General features: G+C 44.4%; 1 protein-coding gene across 1 annotated transcript in view; it reads right to left on the reverse strand.

Moving 5' to 3' along the window:
- Nucleotides 1-2,043: 2,043 nt before the first annotated feature.
- Nucleotides 2,044-19,974, reverse strand: part of LOC119186087 (adenylate kinase isoenzyme 1-like) — a 60,821-nt gene continuing 42,890 nt past the window's right edge. The window contains exons 3-6 of the mRNA XM_075881812.1: nucleotides 15,852-16,015; nucleotides 8,895-9,011; nucleotides 6,109-6,294; nucleotides 2,044-2,143 (exon numbers count right to left, since the gene is read on the reverse strand). Coding sequence (XP_075737927.1) covers nucleotides 2,054-2,143; nucleotides 6,109-6,294; nucleotides 8,895-9,011; nucleotides 15,852-15,977 — 519 coding nt within the window. The 5' untranslated portion in view covers nucleotides 15,978-16,015 and the 3' untranslated portion in view covers nucleotides 2,044-2,053. The remainder of the gene's footprint in view (nucleotides 2,144-6,108; nucleotides 6,295-8,894; nucleotides 9,012-15,851; nucleotides 16,016-19,974) is intronic.

Genomic DNA, 19,974 nt, shown 5'->3' on the forward strand with positions numbered 1-19,974 from the left:
ATTCTCACTGTTACCTGGCACTAATTATACAAATGGCTACGAGGCATCCGCCACAGCCCGGTTGAATCTCGGGCGTATTTTCGATGGAAGTGACAATGCTTGAGGCCCGTGGGCTTAGCTAGGTGCATGTTGAGAAATCTCAGTTGGTTAAAATTTCCAGAGCGCTCCACTACGGCATCTCTGGTAATTGTATCTTGGTCAAGGGATGTTAAGCCCCAATCACTATTGTTATTTATTTAACAATACTGCCAATCTCCTCAGAGACTATAGCAGGGAGGGCATATGAGAAATAAGCAGTCACAAGACTTCGTACAGGCCAACGGACAGGCTAAAGTTTGAATGAAATTTCCTGAAACCTGGTGTGTCAAGTTTTGGCTCTCTTGCAACACAACTTACTTTCCCTTTACCAATCAGGAATGATGATGTTCTTAGTAGATGCCGTCATAATTATGATGTCACAGTGGCTGGTGACACGCCCTCACGCCTAGCCATGTGTGGGTTAGCTGTGTCTGGAGGAAAGGTGTGATGGGAGTTGAGCTGAAGCTGGGTGCTTGGACCTTTCCGAGGTCCCCTGGAAGAGACAACACACCCTTGGCCCAGGCTTTACCTAGAGAGCACTCCTGAGCTGACCCACCCAAGGAAAGCCAGCAGTCACCATTTCTCGTCTCTCTACATATATATTTATATCTTTCTCTCAATTTTAATGTTTCCCGTCTTCTTCTCTCTTCTATTTGCTTTCAATGTTTTTGGTGGCAACGATTATATGTGTGTTGTATTGAGCCTTGGGTATAGATATTAGATTATAGTGGTGGTATATAGCTGACGCTTGCAGGTTCTTGAGACCTGTAGCAACTCCACGTTGGGCATGGCAGTAGGTGTCTACCAGTGCTGCCTAATTTCAAAACCATGTTATTGCAGCAACTTTCCCACACTTTACACATTGGCCTATTGAAAGAGATTGCACCAAAACAGAATTTAACCTTATTCTCTGCTCCAGCCTATACTTCGTTTCACAAGCTGTTGGGAGTGCAGCCAAAGAAAGAGCTCTCGTCCAATCAGGGCTGTAGAGGCACAGAAAATACTCCCTGAAATATTTCAGAGATCCAATACTATTTCGCAAGCTACACTCACAGAAATTGAAAACACGATTAAGATTGACTGTTTGAAAGCATGCAGTGTTTAAATCATTAGTGAAATTAAGACACACAGCCCGCACGGACACATCTCTGCGAAGTTTTTTTGTGAGGTGGTGATGCGCTGCTTCTCGAAAACATGGTGTCACCTGAGTTGGTTGTGTCTGTGCAAAATGCCCCTCAAGCTGAGTGACCAGTAAGCCATCCTCCGAATGTGCGTGGTATTCCCAAGCTGGAAAAGTAGATAGCGTCGAGTGCGACGACAGTGCAAGTGAGGATGCTTTTATTAAGAAAACTGCAAAACTGACCCAAGTGAGTGAGCGAATGCTGTATCATTAAAAAACCGATACAGTTATAGTAGAGTCGTTATGTTATAGCTACTCTGGTTATGTGTGAAGTCCACTTGTCGCTGGCACCAGCTGCAGAACTGCAGGTCAGCGGAGAACAGCTTGGCCCCGATTCCGGAGCTTGCCATAGATGGGCTTTCTACGAGTGATTTTTGAGCATCTTCAGTAATTGGTTGAGATAAGAGAAAGAAATTTTTAGCTGACTTTGGTAATTTACTGGGAAGTCAAGGCCGCATGCTGCACTGTAATATTTGGCTCGGGCGTTGTCCGGGGGCTCTACCAATTGGCAGCGTTTTCTGATTAGGCTCAAAAAGTGTTGCAGGGCCTCTTTAAGTATACTTCTGGGCCCACTATTTCAAGCACTCGGCATGCCACCATTAATGTCGAAGTCACTGACGTGTTACCAATTCCCTAACAATTATGGATTTCTAGAGATAAAAGCCGAGTTGATCATCTACAGGAAAGAGCGGAGAGAATGTGCCAGAGACTAATCCAATGATAAAACAAGTCATCTGAAGCTTACAGATCGAAGGCACTGCAAGTAAAGACCAACACGCAGCAGACCCTTAATCTTTAATTGCTTGACTGTTCAGGTTTAATAATGTCGTCCATGACAGCCGTGACCGATGCGAACACTTCGTGCGGGTCGTCCTCAGCTGAGATCTGAAATACAAACACAACATACTTTATCGAAATTTTGCAGCGAGCCTTAAGGAGTGACTAGGAAAGTTTAAAGTATAATAGCGTACCCCATGTATTTTAAACACACACACAAACACACACACACACACACACACACACACACACACACACACACACACTAATAGCAAGCAGAATATACATATAACTATACTTTGAGGTACCACAAGTTGTACAGGTGAGCTGACCGCGAACTCAGTCTTGAATTTGATCTTTTAGACTCGCATTGTAACCGCTCATTACTTGCATGTATGTGTTTCATGACTTTAGCCCGGATTTTTAGAAACAAAAAACAGTGTTTTAGGCACCAAAAGTAGGTAGGCCAAACAGTTTTAGGCTCCCAAAAATGTAAATATGAACACAATATAACTTTACAAAAACTCAATATTTTGTAGAAACAGGTGCGCAACCTTTCTGCGACCGGAAATAATGAAACCTTATAGTTTGTGATGGCACAAAGGCGCCAGTTCTTAGCATAAAGCCAATCAACTGTCCCTTTTTCCGCCTGGTTTGCGGAGCATTATCACCAGTTCAACTACGTCTACTGCAGAACGAAGGCCTCTCTCATGATTTGCCAATCAACCTGGTCTTGTGCTTTCTGCTTACACGTTATACCTGCGAACTTCTTAATCTCATTGGTCCACGTTACTTTCTGTTTCCCTCTCGAGCGTTTTCCCTCTGAAGCAATCCAGGCAGTTGCTTCGCATGACCAGCAGTTATGCTGCCTGAGGTATAGTGGTTGATTACCATTTATTATTTAGGAATGCTCACCGAATGTGATCCACCCTATCCTTATCGTTTTAGTTACTTCATTCTCATGGGTGGGCTCGGCAGTTACTACCTGTCCTAAATAGATATATTCCTTCACAACTTACAGAAGTCTCTCCAACTATCATGAAGCAATGTTCTCTGCCCAGACAGTTACACACTAATTATATGCATAATAATTTTCAGACCTACTATTTTGCTTTCCATGTCCAGTTTAGTATTCGTGACCTGTAATTTGTCCCCTGAGTTACTCATCAAGGCAATGTCATCAGTGAATTGCAGGCTACTAAGATACTTTCCATTAGCTCGATCCCTAACTCTTCATAATCTGGGGCCGTGAAAACCTCCCGTAAACACGTGGCGAAGAGCATTGGAAGGATTGCGTCTCCCTGCCTTACACCCTTCTTTATTGAGATTATGTCGCTTTCTTTAGAGAGAACTATAATGGCCGTGAATCTTCCATAGATTTCTTTCAGATTGATAATGTAGGGCTCATCGACGCCCTAATTTTGTAGTGCCTGCATTACTGCTGATGTCTCGACTGAGTCAAATGCCTTCTCGTAATCTATGAAGGCAATGTGTAGAGCTTGGTTATATTTCGAGCATTTCTCTATCACCTGATGGAAAGTATGAATATGGCGCCACCGCAGTGGTCTAGTGGCTAAAGTACTGGGCTGCTGAACCGCAAGTCACAAGATCACATCCCGGCTGCGGGAGCACCTGCATTTTCGATAAAGGGGGAAGTGATGCAGGCCCATGTGCTCAGATTCGGGTGGACGTTAAAGAGCCCCAGGCTGTCGAAACTTCAAGAGCCCTCCACTATGGCATTTCTCATAATCATATGGTGGTTGTGAGATGTTAAACCCCGCATATCAATCAATAGTATAAACATAGCCTATTCTGGAGCAGCCTGTACGAAATCCTGCTTGGTTTTTTGTTTGATTGAACTTTAATGTCGCCCTTATTCTACTAGCTATTCTTTTTGTAACAAGTTTAGCGAGAGTGGACAATAAGTTAGCTGGTCGGTGTAATTTGTGAAGTCTGACATTTCTTTTTTATAGGCTATGATGACGTTCGCGTTCTTCGAAGATATTCTACCCTTCCTATCAAGAGACACTTGGTACATAAGGTGGCCAGTTTTTCTAACACAATTTCTCCGCCATGTTTTAGCAGGTCCATTGTTAACTTATACTCACCAGCAGCTTTGCCGCTTTGCATTCTAGGGCATTCATTACTTCCCCTTTGTTATTGATAGAATGTCGAGAATTCCTCTGGGGTTATTATTGCTTCTTACGATATCATCCTGGTTGTTTCGGCTTCTGTACAGCTCCCTGTAGAACTAACTCCTCCGCCACCTCAACCACCCTATCCATAATGGTTATGAAATTGTCTTCCTTGTCCTTTAATGCATACATCAAATTTTTCGTTTATGCACAAATTTGCCTTTGCAGCTCTTAAGATTTCGCCGTTCTTTACAACCTGCTTGATTCTCCCAATGTTATACCTACTGATGTCGCCTACCTTACTCCTATTAATTAGCTTCGAAAGTGCCACTAGCTGTATTTTGTCGGTTACATTTTTGGCTTGGTCAATGACACTTTTCGTCTCCGAGGGTAGTTTGCCATTGTCCTGTCCAGTGACTGTACCTCCAACTTCCATTTCTCAATCTTTGATGATACCAGTAAGACTATTGTTCACTTTGCCAACGCTGAAACCGGGGATCTAATTTACAGCCGCGAATCTAATCTGAGACGAAACCATCAATTCCTGTACTTTACTTCTCAACACCAGCTTAGATATTGGCTTCTTATGTATCAGTTTATGCCTTTCACTTTTTTAAATCTAGGTGAATTCAAACTCTTACCATTCTTACCAGAAAGACTACCAGAAAGAGGTGAAGTGTCAGACTGACCAGCACTTGATGGCCAACTTAAGTGACGACATGCTGAATATATTTATTTATCTGAATAATAAGTATTGGGTCGATAGCATACTGCCTCAGGAATGGAAATCGGTTGAAAGTGCCTTTATTCCCAAACACGGAAAGCCAATCAATATAGAGAACCTTCGTCCTATTTCTTTAACCTCCTGTGCAGGCAAGGTATTGGATAAGGCACTGTACATTCGGCTCACTGAATACATAAATAGTCAGTAGTAAAAAAGAAGCATGAACAAGCAGAAATATTCAAATTGTTCAAACCGACATCAGGAGACACAATCTTGTTACTCCTTCAAAGTTCTCAACAATTTTGGGACGTGAATCATTGGATGAAGGACCCAACTGAATGCGTAATGACGCCAGTTCAGGATATGCGATAAGTTTGCCAGGCTCAAAACAGAGTTGAAAAGCATAAGAGCAGTGTAGCATTCACGTATGTCATCAGTTAAAAAAACCATGCTGTCGCTTGAAAGACCACAAAGCCCATCCGCAGTTTATGGTGTTTTTGCTTTTGTAGGTCCATTCAAATGGCCCTGCACCCCTTTTTGAGCGTGGCCAGAAAATACTGCCGATTGGTATTATTAGTTCCTGAAAACACGCAAGCCGATAATTATAGCGTGGCAAGAGCCTGGAATATACAACTCATTCTATGTCAACCAGAAAAAGCATTCCCTATTCTCCCGACCAATCCTGGATAAACCCATTGGCTGGTTTGAGCATCGTGAGCAGCCTAGCTACGATGTCCGCCACAAGATGCCCTCATATGTCTGCTCGCAAGCTCGCGACCATACTGAAAGGATGCTAGGCGTTCAAAGAAAGTGCTCAAGCTCGTGACCAGCACTGACGAAGGCGTCGTCTTTTTGCCCCCTTGTGATCCCTTTTTCTGTATAGGTTTTAGCACGCTCCCAAGTACAAAAAGGGAGTGAAAGTGCCATAAGCGCTGAATTCCTGTATGTTTGTACTTGACAGATTCTAGAAGTAGCAGTGGATTCGTGACGCAATAAGCTCTTTTAATGAAGCTATCAAACAATTACTTAAAAGAGTGTTTCAGAGCTCCATGATCGAGTCACCTTCACTCGTTTTTGACCTAGGTGAGCTGCCAAAGTTTTGATGACAAACTTCAGCGTAATGAAATGTGGGCCTCGAGTGTGCGCCTCGCGAAATTTCCTGTCGAAGCAAGCAAGGAAACAGTCTTTTTTTCGAAAGGAAACCATAAGCCCACCTTGTGAACGATAAATTTGTACTTTTGAAGCACAGGCTCTGACTCGACATGGAAGGTCTTGATGCACTTGACGATGGTGTCCTCATTGTCGTCCACACGGCCGCTCGTCTGGCCATGCTTCAGAAGCCGGGCCTTTATCGTATCGTCTGACACCTCGAAGTAAATCAGGTTCATGCACTTGCACACCTGCAGAGTTTCATGTGCAATAAATATGTGACTGCTCATATTTATTATTCAGCATCATATTCATAATATCAATCTTTCGACTGTTTGTTTGTTTTCTATTAGAAATATCCGGTGATGACTGATATATTGCTACTATCTGTCTACAGATCACACAACTTGCGTATACGACACGTCCTCCTTCGCCGACATGCGATTTGCTCATTTCCCGTGAAGGCAGTGAAATTGGCATTGTGACCACGATTTATTAAAAAAGTGTGCACGTAGCACCGTCTGTCACCTGTGGCAGCGGTGGTCAGCAGTAACTGAAGTGCAGATAGGCGAAAAGAAAATCATACTCGACAAAAGCCAGTCAGGAAGAAGAACTCCAGGTTGTACAGCAGAGACTCGCAAAGGACATTCTGGTTAAACTGTTGTGTCGAAATACAAATCGCGTGGCTTGCCCCGAGAATTTATTTCTTCAAAATACGGCCCAGGTATTTCTAATGGACTGTATTCAACTGTCCCAGGAAGTCACACGCCTTATAGTGTGACAGTTTTTTTAGCAGAATTTTCGCAGAGTTTTTTAGCAGAAAAGTCAGTGCATTATAGAACCGGGATTACTTTTTGATACCTATCTTTTTCCGTCAGATATACGTATATTTCGCCTCTTACCATTCACTTACGGCAGGTCATCATTGCTTCTGTCAAAACAAGGCACCCTGTACATATGTCCCGAAATCCTGGAGAGGCTCTTTATGTTCCAACTAGATTTTGCAGAGGACAAAAGGTGTAATTTCTTGGCACGCACCAAATTAGCTCTGCTGTATATAGTCATACTTCTAAAAGCACATGCCTCTGAACTACAGCAAAACTTGTTCAGTTCAATTTATGCTAGATAATTTTGGGGAAATTTGTGTAATAAATGTTATACACGTTTCACTGAAATATATTCATTAGGGAGGAGCAGATTGTAGACCTCAGCAGTGGTCATGTGCTCATACTTATGGATTGGCATGTGTATACTTACAGTAAATACACGAATTTCCATTGGCGCATTGGTTATCAAGTCGCATAAGAAACAAAAATAGAAAAATGTCTACGAAAGAGAAGACTATTGTCTAACAGAGTAGTAATCGTGGTAGCAAGTTATGTGCTCAATGGCGCTCCCTTGGTGCGCTTTGCATTTCAGAGTGCTTTTGCTATGACAGGTCTGGCATTGAAAGATTATTTATTACGTATACAAGACTTTGTATGAAGTATTCACCAAAAATCAAAAACTGCTGTAATAGTACAATGACCAAAGTTTTTTTTTCGAAAATTAGGGTGAAAATTGCTGGTGTTGCTCCCCATCGAGCAGAAATGGAGACTCTTTTGGTATGTTTTCAGGGCTACTTGTCCTTCTTGAACTGCGGTATTAGAGTTTGCAGGGAAAACCGAAAAAGAACCTTGGCAACTTTCACCCAGTTCGAAGACCATTCCCTTTACCGCATCCTCCTCCCTTCTACTCTTCATCCTAAATTCGCCTCTGTCCCAAATGAGATTTTCTTCTGTTCTACAGAATTCATTCGAGATCCTCGAACTTTTACTCCGTCATCGTGAAGGGAACTCCATCCCACCCTTGAAACATCTAGTGGCAAAATACGGAATCTATGGCAGCGTATACAAAAGCACCAGAGTTCGACTGGAGCCATTCGAAATGGAAACAATTTAAGCCACTGGTGTAGTACGAGGTGTAGTACAAACGCATTTTCTTTTTTTATAATTGCTATGTATTTATGAGTGTGTCTATTCTGGTAATATATTAAGAGCCAAGACCTTCAATTCTTCTATAGAAGCAAAATTTGACTGTTCGTGTTAATACAAGTGAAGACAAAATCATCACCTGATGCCATGACTGTCATAAATCACCAAAATTTGACATATCATTATGGTGTCATCATAGCATCATAAGACGATGTCATATCATCACTCGTTGGCGCCGATGACGGAGACGATGCAAAGGCAGGTGAGCTGCCCACAGTTTACAACGACTCCTATCCTAGAGGCAGTGCAGAGCCACATTAAGTGCAAGAAGCTCGCAGAGGGAGGCAGTGAAGGATCAATTCATGTACAGAAAAGAAAAAAAGTAGGTGTTCGCCTTATAGTCACATTAGAAGAAAGGACTGTTACAGAGAATTCATCACTGTTTATATACACCGCTTTCCAAAGCGATTTCTTGTGTGCCATCACAGCGTCATAAATTAATAGCGCGTATTCACAAAAAAAAATCCAGTTGGAAGCTTGGCTTTGTCTTAGCCGTATTTTTCTCTAGGCATTCGCGCAGCAACATGAAGAATATACATATATTCTGAAAAAAATAACAGCACACAATACAACTCGACTACTTGCATTACCAACGTTTGACATGCTGCAGGAGCCACACGCATGGACGTTATCAAAATATAGTCCTCAAACTGTTTAAACAGCACGGTGAGTTGTTATGCTTAATTTCGATCTTCTTGTATGACGATCAGGAATATGAACAGGTGAACACAAATGGCATACGTTCCTTGACGTGGACAGGCTACCTAATATGTAAAATACATTAACAGCACGGAGCTGCACGTAGACAGAAAGCTCACGTCAGATTCGAAGCGCTCCCCTTGCTCGACATTCCTGGGATAACCATCAAGGAGGAATCCCTTCACTGTCAGTAAGTCTTTCTTGATTGTTTCCTTTATCAGTTGAATGATCATACCCTGCAATAAGAAAAAGAGGTGCTCATCAAATATATAAGCACTCGAATTTCTGGCATCTGTAATTCCCAAACAGCTGGATGATTAACAGGGCAAAGAAAGTTGCGAATATTGTTTATACGAACATACATACATGCTGACGATATCTGCATGTTAAAGAACAGGGGTCTCACTGCATACCCAGTATAACTTCTGCCAACAATATGAAGCAAATCTACTTAATAATCAACATCGTACTTAATCTCCATGTAGTACACCCGCTCAACAACGTATGCCGAGAATATCAAAACTAACCGAAATGTTTTTTATTACCTGTTAAACTCGACTAATAACTAATGAGCACAACAAAGCATAGAATGACGAAGATATTTTGGTTTTACGCGCTCTTTAACAAATTCATATACCGTGCGAATGCTAGTATACATCAACCCTAAAAATCATCATGGCAAGAAAAGTTGCCCCATGCGGCTGCTCATTTAGGATTAGTTGTATTGTTTTTATCTTGAGCACGTATTTCATAGCGTCTAATACAACTCTCTCAGCATGTAACACGGCCCTTCTGAAGGGGTAACCTTCCCCCTTACCAGTTTGGGCAGGAGGAGGTGTTCGCGTGTCGCGCACCTAGGCGTATGGTCGGATTGTGTCCTTTACCTGCATCTGTCATCCACGAACTTAGCCTATATAGAATCTGCTCTAGAATGTTTCAGATGGAAAGGACTGTATCGCCTGCACACGCAGATGTGGGGAATGTGACAGGCGTATAAGAAGAGCCATATATTGTATAATGCTGCACCTCAAACTGTTAGTCGTAGTTTCTGTCAAAAAACATAACTTTACGGATAAACGAACTATATCTGACGCACGAATTTCCAGTGCTTTTGGCCGTCTCTGTACAGAAGGGGTCCGAGCATGGGTACATTCCCCTCGAACGCAAGCTCGTAGTTCTACTTTGCCAATTATATTTCCACTTGTGCTCCTTTCGCTCGATTTTTATGTAACACGTGTAACTTCGGACTGACGCAAACAGCGTCCGATTGACTGGAAACTATCTAAATAGTACTAGAACCTTCCTATAGGATTATGCGCAAAACACAAACATTATAGTTTGTTCTAGAACTCGCGCGGCCTCTAAGCAATAACCTTGGAATCATCTATAGCACACATATAAACGCCGAAGCGCTTGGCCGCTTGACAGATTATCGACGGAAAAACAAAGTTTCACTTTGGACACGCCGACTGCTGCCTTCGTCAACGCATTATACGCCATGAAAATATCGAGTTGCACGTGTCCTTTAGTGAACGCTAACCACTAAACACTGACACAGTCGGGTAACCGACATTCCTGCGTCTACTAGTAACTCTTACGAACTGCTATCCCTGATTTATCTAACGCCTGCTAAGCCACAACACCGAAGTTTACGAATCTCTAGCTGTAAATGCATTTTCTGTTCTATGCCTGCACAGAACCATGAATGTCTTATTTTCTGCGTAGATATAGCATGTCATGTCTATTGTCCGTTGAAATTAAGCAATTTTAGAGCCGAATTTTGAGCATTCTACGAAACAAAACCTGAAAAATTTACTTTTTCCTTTCCCAGCTTATGAAAAGAAAAAATAGAGAAGAAAAACGGGTGTCAAGGGAAGATGCTGCTCCTGGATGCCAGTGCTACAGCAGGGCCACGCTCTTTAACAGCGAAATTTCTTATACCTAGAAAGCTGTATGGGCTGTATACATCTGTTATCCCCACAACAGAGGTGTTGACGGCGTTTCCATTATCTGAAGTTTTGAGACGTCCTTCACCTGGCGTGCTTCCGCAGAAGTGACCTATCATATACTCCCGGTTTACAATGTGCGTTGGAAACAGCCGAGTATTGCACGGACGTCCTAAGAGCCCAGTACCCGTAGTTTTGACAAAAAACTACCCCCCCCCCCCTCCTCCTTTAAGAAAATTGTGAGGAAATGTGAATGCATTGCGTATCGTTCATAACGGTGTTTTGCTTGTGAGATTCCAGAATTAGAAAAATATTGTTTTTTTTAACCGTGCAGTCAAGAGCGCCGTTCGCAGCAGGTGGCATTTTTTCGTTGCGAAAAAGAGGGTATGGGTGTCCAGCTCTTGTAGCTGGCGTGCACGGTGAAAACATACTGTGAAATGAATAAAAGAGGGTTCTCGGCTCGGGGTCGGTACACAATTCCGGATCTCCACATTTCTGGATCTTCACATTTTAGGATGTTCTTGATAGGCGCCCAGCCAGCGAACAGTCCAGAGTGAGGTGCAAGCAGACAAGAAAGTGGAGTGCAAGGAGGAGAGAGAGCGAACGGTGAGAGGAGCGGCGAAGCACTGCACCTGTCATTGTACCTGACGGCCTTAATGTCAGCATCTTATCAACAGAAACGCTACGCAAATGCTGGCAGCACAAATGCCACAAACGCGTTTCAAACGCACTGAATTGAGGCGGTGGCAAGTCAAGTTCAAGGCAACAAGATGGGGGCTCCGGTTTCTAAGGGCGAGAATAAGCGCGCATGCCCGCCGCTGTTGGTGACAGCTGCCGACGCCGAAGCGTGACTTGGTGGAGGCTCCGGTTGCTAGGGACGTGCACGCCCGCAGCTATTGCTATGGGAGAGGGTGGTAGACAGATCCGAACGAATGTTGACATATTCCGATTAAGAAACGCTTTTGCATTTAAAAAATATCAAATGAAGAGCGTTCATTCACCCGCGTTTCATTGCTGAAGCCTCCAGTCATAGAAAAATTGTTAAAGGGCTACTCACCAGACTCTAAAAATAAAAAAAAACGAGTGCAATACTTTCTTTTATAAGTCTTGTCTTTGATGCTCACTTTTGTAACGCAGATTGTTGCTGTGACGTCAATAGTATACATGCTCTGGAATGGTCTATATATGAAATGTGATTTGTCTCCTGCACTGCTCTGCCATGCAGCCGCCCCAGTCTTGCATGTATATTGTGCATGACCAACGGATAAACATCATTTTGTGTGTTTAGAACTGCGCAAGAGGTGATAACAGCCTGCAGCCGATACGCCCGAAATCCTGAGAGGCTTTAGCGGTAAATGCTGACATTGTTTAGGTGCTTTTAGAACTAAGGTCCAAGGATAATGCATCGCGTGTGAGAAGGGTAGCGAAAGAGATCAGAAAACCACCCCCTCGTCATTGAACAGTGGAGAATGGCCCTTTGAGAGCGTTTTCATGCACTCCGTTGCCGGTAACTTCAAGTAGCCCTGCAGCACTTTTTAGCAAGGTCAGAAAAGGCTGCCGGTCGGTAGTAAAAGGCCCTGATAACACGACAGCCTAACATTATAGCGCAGCATGCGACCTGGATTTTGCAATTATTGACACGTTTCGCAGAAATTCCGGTACCAGCGTCATTTGTTGTGAGCAAAAAATCTTCTGTGTGACCAAAAAATAGAGAAAGATGTTAATAAAATAAATATACAAAAGTTCTAGTTCTGACTAGAGATCGAATCCGGGTCATTTGCGTCGCAAGCGGGTGTTCTACGGCACAGCCACGCCCCTCCTTGTGAACATAGTGAAAATCTCTTCATCTGCTTAAAAATGCAAAGAAAGTAAGCTTCATGCTTTACAAACACACGCGTCCTATATACATGCTTAACAATACAACAAGAAATATTGCAATAATAATGTGTGGTACAAGCGTACACTACCACGGGTGTCCGTGCATATGAAGTAAATAATGACTTCTAGGTTGAAAAGTTGTTCACCCATACAGTAGAAAAGGCACACACGTTACTGCGCCTATTCTCTTTACATGCAATAAGTGCTTGAAGTACGTACTAGGGAAAGGATATCCCTCTTGGGTTCGAACTCTTAGAGGCAAAGCTTAGCCCCCGAATGCAGAGATGTTACTTGACTCGTACTTGACTCGTTCTTGACTCAAGACAGTCTTGCCGGTCGCCATAAATCGTTCTCGAACTTGCGGATGACTTGAAGGCGACTTGGCTCGGTCGAAGTCAGGACAAGTTTCAAGTCAGCTGCGGGGCTAGCTTGAAAGCGACTTCGTGCGTTATTCCAACATGGCCACCTCTCGAATGGACGTCGCGTGAAAGGTGGCCGCTTTTGAGTTTGCTTGCCTCGCCATAAGTGTAGCATTGTTTGAGGCGCACTGCCTGCCGAAGATTTTTGGAACCGCTTAACGTGACCAAGGAAATCCGATGGAGTTGTACGATGAGCAAGAATTCCACGCAAGGTACAGATTCATGAAGAACGCCGTGAGGCAGCTGCTTGTTATGTTGCTTCTCCGTGAAAGTGGGGACAACCGAAGACAGCCTGGGCATCTAGTGTTACAGCTACTGATGGCTCTCAGGTTTTACAGCGCTGGCACATACCAACCAGTTACCGGAAATTTCGTCCGCTTTCCGTAGTCGACAGTGTGCCGTGCAGTCGGAAAAGTTACGCTACTCATCGCAAAGCACCTGTACGCGATGCTGGTGCGCTTTCCGCAGCCGGCGGACTGTTATGAAGTGGCTGAGTTCCCTTGTGTTACAGGTTGTGTCGACTACACACAGGTGTGTATTAATAGCCCCGGCGTCGACAACGCCGAAGTGTTCCGTAACCGCAAAGGCTTTTTCTGTTTTCCTATAACACGACGACATTTTGAGTCTCTTTCGGTAAAAAAAAAAATTGACTCGGTGCTGTGTCCGTGTGCCTCGTCTATCTTTTCGTCCCGTCTAGGGCGCTGTTTCTCGCTCAGAAAGGCATCGCTTGTAGCACAACGCTACGTAAAATTACACACACATAAAAAAGAGGTGCCCCTATCACGGGTTTTTTTTATCCGCGTCACCATCATGCAGCGATACATTGCTGCACTTCGCGAGACAGAATTCTGCTGAGGGCAATGTCCTGACCCCCGCTTTTTCTCTTGTTTACCAAGCTCAACAAAAGGATACGAATCACATTTGTTCCCAGAACTTGTTTTTTTTTTCATATTAACTGCGGCCTAGCCCATTACAGGCATGCACAAAGGCGAACAGAAAGGCAAATACCGTGAAAATCGCGTCACCTCGTAAGCCAGGTCAGCACAAATACATGCCATGGCGTTCGATTGAGAAAAAAAAACGACGAAAGAACCCATTGCGATGCTTGTTTCGCCTCCAAACAAGCAACCATGGAGCAACGCGCCGCACTTGGGTGGCCACTAAAACGAGCGAGCAAGGAACGCTTTACAGAAGCAACACTGCGCATCACTGTGGCGGCAGGCACCACCTGCCGCTCGTTAGCCGTAAAATGGCAAGAATATGCTTGTGGCCTTTCGTTTTTATAGTTATTTCAAAACGTATGGTCTTTTTTTGGCGTAATGCGTGCCTTGCGCGAACTTCATTATTACCCTCGTTAGCAGGCGAGCAGCGTGTTTCTGCTTTGAAGCTCGTTCTTGACTTGACCAAGCAAGACAGCCTGAGCATTTATGAAACGCGAAGACTGACTTGGGCGTTTTGAAGTCCGCTGCTTACTTCACGCCGACTTGCTCAAGTCAAGTTGAAGTGGCGAGCCAAGTAACATCTCTGCATTCGGGGGTAAGGATCCCCCAATTTCTTTTTCTCAAAGTCCTTTAGAAATCATTCCCTTTTCTCTATTGAAATATTGACATGCACAGAACTGGCTGCACCATGTACTCGCATTCATGGTCATTGGGTTAATCGAGCATCGTGAGCTGCACAATTGTTCCTACCACTGCTGGAGGCCACCATGTGCGTTACTGTACACCGGTTACTCTGAGAAGCAATGCAAAGCCTATTTAAAGCAACTGTCCGCCGCTTGGAAAACTTTGTGATTGGGGCACGAATGAGAATATCGTTCATCGTATTGGTGACAAGAAAAATGCAGTTGACTCATAAAAATAAATTATAAGTTTATCTTGATGTTGAAAGTCGACAAAAAATGATCGTTTGCGATATCCAACAATTTTCTCTTTGCTGGCCCATTTCCTTATTGTCTTGATGTAGGATTAAGCTATGATCAAAATTTTCAAGCAATGGAGTCAATTCACTGGTAGGAGAATGAATCCTCACAAGTAGATTTATTTTGCTTAAAAAAAACATGCAAAGCTTGAAATTGTACTTTATACACTTTAGGTAGCTTTAGGTTGTGCCAAATACTAAATTTTGCTTTATTTTTCTCACGCATTAAAGGCGCCCGGTGGCGCTGCACGCTTTTTGTTCACTTGCCTGCATGTCTGCCTACATTTCTGCTTGCAGACGGTGGAGAAACGCAAGCACGGTGCCCACCGCCACTCATAAGAACAACAAAATGTGGGTGTGCAGTTGAAACGACCGCCAAAGTATTAGTTTTATTCTGAAGCCCGCAAAAACTGCTCGCGGTTTCAGTTTTCCATTTTCACCGGCAGTACAATTGCCGTCGCCGCCACCGACCAGTGCCCCGCCGCCGTGGTCTAGTGGCTAAGGTATACCGCTGCTGACCCGCAGGTTGCGGGATTGAATCCCGGCTGCGGCGGCTGCATTTCCGTTGGGCCGGAAATGTTGTAGGCTGGTTTGTTCAGATTTGGGTGCACGTTAAAGAACCCCAGGTGGTCGAAATTTCCGGAGCCCTCCACTACGGCGTCTCTCATAATCATATGGTTGTTTTGGGACGTTAAACGCCACATATCAATCAGCCACCGACCAGTGTTGTGAACATTTACCCGACCGTTGGATAGCGAGCAAACGCAGATAGAAAAACTTTGTTTTAAAAGTTTCTACACACTTTCCAAACTGCTGCATGGTTAGACAGTTCACATGGTAGGCTTTTATTTAAACACAAAACAGAAAAGCAGTGAAGGACGGTAGACAGTTCCTTTAAGGATGAGTCACTTACCAGTGGTTCAAGCTCTCCCTGCTTCATAATGTCGTTGATTTGCTTGCCCTGGTCACTGCCAGACGCCACTTCAGCCCGCAGCAGGTCACCCGACGAGATGTATGTGAAGTCGTACTTCGCCACCATTTTGTCGCACTGCGTGCCCTTGCCCGACCCAGGTCCACCTGCGTGGCCCGGTACGCATTTAGCGACACTAGTATAGACGATTTTATGTAAGACACCCGGTTGCCGCTCCCATGATGGGTTAAGCAAATGTTTTGTTATTTTTGCTTATTGCGGCACGAGTTAAAATGGTCATGACACATCGAGTGCGTCAGCGCAATCATTTTATATGTATGCATCTACCATAGCACAAACTGTGGCACTGTCGGTTTATTCGATGAAGCCACAAAGTGACAAGGTTTTGTATGCTCTCCTCCTTTGTTGGGATTGGTGAAGAAGGTACAAAACATATATACACAAAGGCAAAGGAAATCAGTCTTGAAAAGGACTAGTCCACTTGTCGAAATGTCAGCTCCTGCAACCATCCCCTGTTTACAAATTTCACAAGTACACTTGCAGTAGGCACTCTGGGATAGTTCTAAATGGTCATTTACTCGTTTCTTTATGAAACGATAGTACCGTATACCAAAGATTGAAGGTAAACTAGCATTTAAGAAGGTGATACGTACGGGGCTCATTTATGCGATCGACTTCTGCACTTAAAAAGGAACTTCAAGTGAACTCCAAGTTTTTTTTCCTAAAGTCAACTATAGTATCGGCTGTTCATGTTAGTTCTTGGATTTTCTCTGGTATTGGACCTAAAGTGACTCAGGCTGTGCGCGACGCGACACGCCTTAGTGAAAGACTCCGGATGATCTTGACTACCTCAGGTTTTTTTTACTGAAGTGACACAGCACAACAGTCGATCATCCAAAATTTCATTCCAGTGGCCGGGGCCAAGCACGCAACTTTCGAATTAAAAGTCGAATATTCTAACCGGGCAGTCAGCCACCCCAGAAGTAACATCTGCTCAGCTGTCGTCCTATCATTTTTGATAGAGTCAACAATGCAAAAATGCTCCCTTACATTGATTTCGGTGCAAGTTTAAAATTAAAACTCACCCGAGAGTCAGGACATCGAAAGGGTTCGTACATGCCACATCTCATAACGCATAATGACAGCTACAGGTACACTTGTCGTTGGTGCGTGGTGGCAGACCCGAAAGGAGGAGGTTCGATTCCATCAACGGCGGTCGCATTACGATGGAAATTAAACGTTAGAGGTCCGTGTACCATAAGGTAAGAGTGCATATTAAGATACACCAGATAGTTACCTCACGTGCAGAGTTATAAGTGATCTTCATTAGAAATATTGGACCACTTGTAGTGCTTTCAAACTACATATACACTTCCGCGTTCCTCTTTCATCAGAACGAGGAAATGGCAACACGGAGGTTGATCTTAAACATGAGGATGCCTGAGCGTCATCTTCAAGAGTAGAACGCTATAGCGTAATCTGACCCTGTTCGCGTTCTCTTCTCATATACAGGCCAGCCTTCATTTCTGAGTGAGCATCTCAATCATACCGCAAGGAATTGAATGCCTGTCCATGTAACACTGCCTATTGTGGACTCTCTTTGAGTGTATGCATACTGCCGGAGCATTTGAGTGCGCACTACACCACGAGTCATCATATTGTGAATCAGCGAAGTAGTAACCACTACGCGTCAACGAGGCAATATAAACGCAGGCGCACACCTTGTTAATGACGTTCCCGATTATTTAAAGGTGAACACTTTGCAATGGGTGGACTTTTTATCTTAGCTGATTTCACATGGCAAAGCACCTCGTGCAACTCTACCCCTTTTTATGATCGGTGCCAGGGCTGACAAGGGAACAGCGTTCTTTTTGATCTTCAAACAAGTCGCCGACCGATCGGCGGCCTATGTCTACCATGTATTGTTCCCCCCTTGCCGGAGGGTGAGGCGTTTTGCTGCCACGACGCCGTAAGCAGTTCAGGAGACGACTACAAGTGCAGCATCTTCCTTAAAAGATGACAGCGGCAGCCGCAAATCGCCCCGCTAATTAAGCGGGCAGTACGGCCGACCAGTTTAAGCTTGTTTACGGCAGCCCTGTTGATGGATGCTGTCATGAGCTTCAGACCCCTCGCCCAGCGGCACACATTGACAAGGAAGAACCACGTTTGTGCCACATAGCCATGCAGAGACCACGCTTCAATATTGGACGTTTACGTGGGCTGTGCATGTCCGTCACCCTCGCCGGTTATGTGTGATCCGTGATTGGACAGTGCCATCTGTACGCACTCCCCAATCTAGGGATCTAGGGAGAACATACCTTTTATATCCCCCCCGGCTCATTTGGGGTGCTTTTTTTGAGGGGAGAGCTCGGCATGTACGAAGAACGCCACTATGTAACTAAAGTTTTTACTGACCTTTTTCTAGTGTAAATAAACGTCTGTTCTCTGTTTTCCTGTACAAGCATTGCTCCTCGTTACAAGGGACGAGTTAGATGGTGTGGCCAGCTACCAACGACGAGACCCACCGAACCCGAGTCACAACTGGTTGACAGTGGTGGGATCGAGCTCATCGACCAGAAGGAAATTCCGAGACCGGTGGCCTGGAGGACCTAGCGTTGGACGAAAGTCCTTTGCAGCATCACTGACAACACTGGAAGGAACGCGTCCCAATTCACGACTGCATAGGATGAGAGGACTGCTTTTTTTTGCTGAGATATCACCAGGCTTTGCGTAGGATTGTAAACAAAGCACTGATTTGGTAACTGTTGATGGAAGCACTGATAGTACGTCAAAGTTGTTTAGTTAGGAGTTAGCAGCACCAAGGATAGCCATGAATTTGAAGGGACTAAAAAAGCCAGAGTTGTTAGAGTTCGCCAAAAGCTGGGCCTGCAAATTGCCGAGACGACATGAAAGCCGGAAATCATTGACGCTGCCGAGCAGACCGGCGCAGATGACGAGGAGCTCAGCGAATGCTTAGAGGACATTAAGCAAAGCAAAGACGAGCACAGACTCTGTAAGGAAAAAAAAAGAAAACGTATCGATCGTATGGAAAGGAAACGCCTAGAAGTTGAACTAGCGAAGGCTCAATCAACGAATGAAGCTACCCCAGTGGCACGAGGAAGAGAGCGCCGAATGACAGATTTGATGCCATCCTAAGCAGTAGGGGGGGACATTGGTCTGTTTCTGGTGTACTTAGGGCACGTGTGAAAGGAAAAATTTTGCTAAAGACGCGTGGCCGCAGCGCTTGCTTACGCTGTTGCCGTGTGAAGTAGCTGACATTATAGCCCACATGGGGAAGGAAAACGCAGACGACTATGACAAAGTCAAAGCGAAAATGCAGACGACTATGACAAAGTCAAAGCGAGTCTGCCCAATAAGTACAGAATGTCAGCGGAAGCGTTCAGGCGAAAGTTTCGTGAGGTCGAAAAATCCAGAAACGAGTCATACCCAGGGTTTGCGTACACCTTAAAGGTAAATCTTCAGGAATGGCTTAAAAAGAAGGGCACGCTTGGTGACACGGAAAAGACTCTGCAGTGCTTTGCGTTAAAACAGTTCTTTCGGCGTCTACCCGAAAACATTAAATACTGGGTTCAGGATAGGCAAAGAGTAGATACTATCACGAGAGCGGCAGAGCTCGCAGAGGAGTGCGTAAATCGCCGTGCTCTCGAAAGCAAGGATGTCCCTAGGAGCGAGATGAGTAAATATCATGCCGACAAGCCTCCGCGATGGGCAAAGTCGAGTCAGTATATGCTGAAGGAGGAATTAGACTCCAAAGGAAGTGGTGACGAGAACAAGCGAAAGGAAGAAGCACCCGAGGAAAGGGTGGAGGGACAACAGAAAAAGGCGTTCGGGGCCAAGAAGCCGATAGTTTGCTACAACTGCCAATGAATGGAGCATATTTCTCTAGGTTGTAAGAACCCGAAAGCTGTGGTAATGGCGAAAATTTGTGGTAAAAAGTCAGAAAAGCCTTGGAGAGCATGCAAAAAGGCAAAGCTGCTGGTGAGGATCAGGTAACATCAGATCTGCTGAAAGATGGAGGACAAATTGTGTTAGAAAAACTAGCCTCCCTGTTTACGAGGTGCCTCCTGATAGGACGAGTACCAGA

The sequence above is a fragment of the Rhipicephalus microplus genome, chromosome X, assembly GCF_043290135.1.
Source record: "Rhipicephalus microplus isolate Deutch F79 chromosome X, USDA_Rmic, whole genome shotgun sequence".
Taxonomy (NCBI): domain Eukaryota; kingdom Metazoa; phylum Arthropoda; class Arachnida; order Ixodida; family Ixodidae; genus Rhipicephalus; species Rhipicephalus microplus.